This window comes from Erpetoichthys calabaricus, chromosome 3 (assembly GCF_900747795.2).
Source record: "Erpetoichthys calabaricus chromosome 3, fErpCal1.3, whole genome shotgun sequence".
In the NCBI taxonomy this organism is placed as follows: Eukaryota; Metazoa; Chordata; class Cladistia; order Polypteriformes; family Polypteridae; genus Erpetoichthys; species Erpetoichthys calabaricus.
In genome coordinates this window covers 275,971,310-275,977,309 of record NC_041396.2, presented here as the reverse complement: position 1 = coordinate 275,977,309, position 6,000 = coordinate 275,971,310, and the positions used below count along the sequence as shown (strand labels likewise).

Below are 6,000 nucleotides of genomic sequence, written 5' to 3'. Positions count from 1 at the left end.
CCCACTAAGTTGCACCCAATGTTATGAGAGGGTACAGGCCCTTAATAATCTTTGTCAGAAAAATACAAGTACTACAAAACCCCCAATCAATACCTTAATGACAAAAAAACACAAAATAACAAAATGACACTTGCAATGAGAAAGAAGGGAATAATGCAACATTCTCACTCCCACTTTTTCCAATTCAGGGGCAATGGGTGCCTACATCAAACACTTTCCAGGGATACCCTGAATGCAGTTAACGCCAGTCCACTTCAGGGCCCACTCACTGCACTTTAAGTGCTTAATAAAATACAGGTTGGTGATTTACCTTGAGACCACTGTCTCCAAGTGTACAATATACACAGACCACACAGTCAGACCAGCAGAAGTTTTGTTTTTCACTTTTATTTGGAGTACGAAAAATCAAGTCACGGAGTGACCTACAGAGTTGCATATTTCCTCAATCAGGTTTTTAAGGCCAATAGTGTTAATCATCTTGTTTTCTATACTCATTTCAATCTTTCATCCATATTCCCATTACCAAACTTTTCATTTGATCATTGTTTCTATATAATTTTGCATTATCATGCAAAATGGATCCGTGATGTCAACACATTTAGTTTTAAGATTCAATGGTAAGATCACAGTATTTAAAAAAATTAAAAGGAAAACAAAACAGATACCTGAAAAAACATTAAAATAAAGCAAAAAACATTTTGTTCAGTGCTGCATATTTCCCCCATTTTCTTGTCTCAACTTCAGAACCAGAATGCAGTGGAATGGTTTAGTCACAGAGAATTAACCCATCAGATCAGCTAACCAAGCATAGGCCCATGTTATTTGCCAGAAGCCTTTTCTGGTGCCTTCCCAATTTGAACTTAATATAGTAAATTAAAATGTCTTCTCTGAAGCTATATTAAGCTCATCACTCACAAATAAAGTGACTGCAGTTACCTATTCTTGTCAAAGAAGACCCAGATGTCTTAAAAGTTAAACAGTGTGTCTCACTCCTTCTTGCCTGAACAGACCATGGTGACTTGGACTACTGGAGACTTCTGACATTGATTTAATGACACCAACAAGTCTGTTGATCCAAATTAAAAGGATTATAATGAGATAAATGAAGACTATGTAAAGTACTTGGATTTTGGAGTGGTAGGTCCTGTCAAAGGGAATATGATCAGACAAGCAACCCTAGCCGTGAAAGAAAAACTAAGAAGACAAATGTTAAAAATTATTTTGATGTCATGAGCTGCACAATGGACAATATGTTCATAGTACAGATGAAAGAAGAAAGGTGAATGCTCAACAAAGGAGTAATTGGGCTTCCTCCATGACCACACAATAGAACAACTACCATTTAACATCCACATTAGCAATATGGTTACAATGCCATCAAGTAAGAGGGAATAGCAGAACCTGGATAAAATAGCTATCTGGGTAATGTACATTAACTAGAGTTTCACAAGTGTTACGTACTGCTAATAATATCACTAATAAAATATACAATGGAAGCCCATAAGTGGCAGTGTATGTTCTGTAGACATTTTAGGAGCTCCTGTTAACTTATTCCCATCCTCAAAGCCATAAGCAGAAGCAAGTAAACAGGCTGATAAAACATTAAATACAAATTTAAAAAATTTTCTTGTGAAAGGACATTTTGTGATGTGAGCACAGTTTCAGTCATCCAAACCAAAGGGCACAGCCAACTTCGAGAGGCTAAAGAGACTCAATAAATACAGCAAAACTTTTAAAGGCATCAATAAAGTGCAATCTGCATTCCAGTTCAAACTCTGTTGCAAAGGACAAAGTAAATTCCACAGTAACCAGGAAGATTTTGTTGACACACAGTTAAGCCAATTAAAGTGACTGCAAAAAGTAGCTTGAGGTGGAGCAATGAAAAAGTGCCATGCTTTCTTATCTACGGGCTGTCAAGATAAAGGCCAGTTTTGTTGTTTTGCAAAAGAGAGATAAAGAAATGTTGTGAAATGTGTGCCTCACCAAATAAAAATATTTGCACCAAATGTAATTCCCATTTTCTAAACAGGGGAAAACACTAACAATGTCAACGGACATTATGCCCATACTCTACATACACAAATAAGTCATAATTTGCTCTACCGCATGTGTTACCATAAAACAAAATTAAGACAAAGCAACATATGATTTCATGCCATGTGAAGTGGACTTCCTTAGACTTGAGCAGAGAAGGCTACATCTTCAACTCTTCAGAGTCCTCAAAAGATGTCCATAACATTAATCCTGCTTTACAAACACATTCAAGAACTTCATTGAAAATTAAATGGAGATTAAACAAGAGTCATACAGCCGAATGTGTAAACCCTGATGAACGCTAAAATTCAAATGAAATGAGATACGGTGACAGCTTAGCTATCTATCTATCCAAATGAGCTTCACCTAAATGCCGAACAAACCCATCAAAAGCTAATAGCTAAAATATAATTTGACACGTGAAAACAAGTGGACAAACTTAGAAGGAAGAAACCAAAAAAATAAAATAAATGGAGAGACAGTAATGAGTGGAGTTTAAATTATTTACTAACTTGAAAATGCAGATTTTAGTATTAATCTGACAAACATAATCATTGGGCTCAGGCTTTGTCAGCATTGCAGTTAACTCACAGACACCTCCTCAATGCACAATGTACACAAAGATATTCCTTTAAAAGCATCCCTGAGATACCCTGTGAGTGAGGAGACACTACAAGTATCACAAAAAGAGTGAACGGCTTAGAGTCATATACTGCTGAGGCCAAAGTACAGCATGCATTTAATTAAATCAATTTGGAACAATGACTAAGGAGACTGTCAAATCTCAACTGCAGAGTTTTGAGAAACGAAATCTGTTTACTTGTTAAAAGCACATTTTATAACTTAGATTAACACTAACTACTGGGGGACAGTTGCCTAAATACACAGAGAAAGCTGGCTAATCCAATGGTCCTCTGCTCTGTCATATTCTGGTGAGTCATGTCCTTAGTTTAACTTGGTCTAAAATATTTAACTGCCAACCATATTTAGTTATGCAAGTAAAGACAGCAGCAAAAAAAAAAAAAAAAAAAAAAAAAGTATATAAACTTATCTTCAGAATATGTCAAGTAAAAAGCTTATATGATAGGAGAGAGGCTATATGTTTCTTTCTTTTTTTTTTTTATTTTAAAATAAAGCTCCAAAAAGGTGCTAATGTTTTCATTACAAAACTGTAGCCTCTCACTTCACGGAAGATAAGCCTCAAAAAAAAAAAAAAATAAATAAATAAATAACCAAACAAATCCAGTGTACTATTAATATTCACTTTACACAACTGTGGTTCAAATGTTAAGGCAATGCATGATTCAGGAAATGGCTCCTGTGGCAAGCAAGCAATGTGGAGTGCACTTAAAGATGACAGCTGTGATTAGGCATTATTGGCAGGAAAACTGAGTGGGATGAAGTGTAAACCAACTGCCTTTCTACTTCACCTATACCAATCTCACAACTGGTAGAAGCAAGATGGTATCACAAAAATACAACAATGAAGTCCCCTACACCTCCTCAACATACACTGAATACAACAATATCACTGCCATTTCAGTTCTGTCGCAATTCAATTAGTTTTCCAGTTTAATAGAACCAGACAATGTCCATTTTGTTTTAAGATGGGGGGGGGGGGGTCTAGGCTTTGAGAAATAATTAAGCAATAAGAATTATTACAAAGGCAACTACCAGGAGGCATAAACTATAGGGAAGATTCTATTATTTCCCAGCAATTCCCAAAGTGCAGTGCCTTATTGCTATAATAAAACAATGTAAACATATTCACTATGTCTAATAAGGGATGACCTAAACAGATTCAACTGCCATCTGGTGGTGAAGGATAAAAACAGCAACATACGTGGCCCCCTGCCCAAAACCGCCTCCCCCCAATGACAAACAACATGTAGAAAAATGTATCAAAATTCAGGAGTTCAGTTATATGGAGCAATGAAAATGTCTTAATGCACCTGGGTGGGGTGGCATGGAGGATATAATAGTTCACCCATGGAACTCTTCCAACACAACTGTAAATTACATTTCCCATTTCAAAAGCACCACTGGCCCAATGATGTCTATCTTCAATGTTTTGAGACCCATAACCCACTCAACTCCATACCATCCACCACCTTGACCTTCTAATGCCTTGAAATATCTTGACTGGAGCAGCTGAGCTGCCTCAACACTTGGTACATCTCTACAAAGAGGGACTTCTATATTAACAAATGTGTAAGCAATCCTTTTTGGTAGAAAAGAAAATTATGAATACATAAAAATTAAAGAGAAAAATAATAAATAAGTCAAAAAAACCTCATCCTCCCTCCCAGAGTAGACCAAACTTGTGACTTGTTTGGATGCTCAGTACAAACACAACAAGATTATCAAGTGCTCCTAATGCTTTACAAAAATATAAAGTTTAAAAAAAAACACACACATTATAAGCAGAACTTCAAAATAAAATAAGGATTCAGACATTCCCACAGGTGCTAGCAGTTCACAGTTTTGACTAGTAAGATTTCGGTTTCTCTAGTGTAATTGAGTAACACTAGCAAACTCAGTAAGTGGAAAAATTCCAGTTTTCATTACCAACCCCAACCAATTTACCCACCCCCCTTTAATTCTCCTATTAATATTTTCTCATGTTTGTATGAGTGTGCTTCTCTCTGTTAGCCATCTTTGGCTCTCGAAATAAAAATATATATTTATATCATACAGTAGAAGTAATAAGAGTATAAGGGTGCAAAAGAAAAAAAAATATGCTTCAAGTTAAAATATGGCTTTTTCTCTAATGGACTGCACTAAGCTGCGGTAAAACAGCACCAGTCTGAAAACATGGGGCCATCACTCCCAGGAAGTTTTTTTTTTTTTTTTTTTTTTAAAGGGGGAAATGAAATGCTTTCAATGAGAAAGAGAGGTAGAGAAATGAGTAGCAAATCCACAATAAAATGGTTGAAGATGGGCAAGTGTGAAAAAGTGGCGAAGGAATTAGAACACATCCCCTGAAGTAACCACTATCCAATATATACAAAAAAAAAAACAAAACACCCTAACACACCACATGCTGCCAGACCACCCCTACCCTGCATCCCACCCAAAATAAGATATTGAGGGGGGTGGTTGAAGAAAAAAAAAGGAGATGGCTAGATGGAGTGTAATTCCCTGAAGCTGGGAAGAAGCAGGAAAAGATGGTTAAAAGTGCATATGGAAGAGGACAATTCTGTGTGCGCATTGACAAACTGATTACGTTACATTTTAAGGTGTCAGGAATGGAATGGAAATGAAGGTGATGGTATGAGGATTTGTGCGTGACAGAGGGCGTTAGCTTCAGCATTTTCTTCTCAAAACTTCTTTGGACCCCAAGCAGACATCTGTTTGGGGGTGATGCCTGCTCCGAAGGTTGGGAAATCCTCAGCGCTGCTCATGTCAGGGGCCTGTGCAAAAATAAAGCAAAGGTTACTGATGTCACAAACTGATCATACAAAAAATAACTTATTGACAATAACAATAATGCATGTATATTTATTTGTCACACATTATGATACACATTATGCACAGTCATGTGAAAAGGTAAGAACACCCCATGGAAACTATTAACTATTTCAACATTTCTGAACACGCAAATAGTAGATCTTCATGAAAACTGTGCTTATGGATAAAGGTGATGTACTTGAACAAATGACACATAAAATTGACATGATGTATTTATTCTCATAATCTAAATTAACAAAAATGTAGATTTGTTATGTGGAAAGTACATCCCTACCACTTCCAATCCATCAGGTGTTCCAGATTAGATGCAAATGATTAGAACCTCCTTAGGGAGTGAGCAGGTGGGATCTGTATTGTTTAAACCACAGATTTTGAGTATCTGGTGTTCTATAGCAAAATTTTGCTCATTAGCCGACTATTAGATTTGGTATTTGATACACTTTATTAATCCCGGAGGGGAAACTACATTTTCACATGACCTCTGGAGGTCAGAGT

The 6,000-nt window shown here is 36.5% G+C and overlaps 1 protein-coding gene across 2 annotated transcripts in view; it reads right to left on the bottom strand.

Annotated features, from left to right (window-relative positions):
- Positions 1-367: 367 nt before the first annotated feature.
- The window catches only part of hdlbpb (high density lipoprotein binding protein b), a 163,412-nt gene continuing 157,779 nt past the window's right edge, over positions 368-6,000 (bottom strand). The window contains exons 28-29 of one of the 2 annotated variants that reach the window (XR_007934582.1): positions 3,532-5,447; positions 368-2,888 (exon numbers count right to left, since the gene is read on the bottom strand). Coding sequence is in view for 1 of the 2 variants with exons in the window: in XM_051925431.1 (XP_051781391.1) it covers positions 5,355-5,447 (93 nt within the window). In the remaining variant the exon portion in view is untranslated. Of the gene's footprint in view, positions 5,448-6,000 lie in introns of both variants that reach the window. The other variant, XM_051925431.1, reaches the window with a different exon arrangement.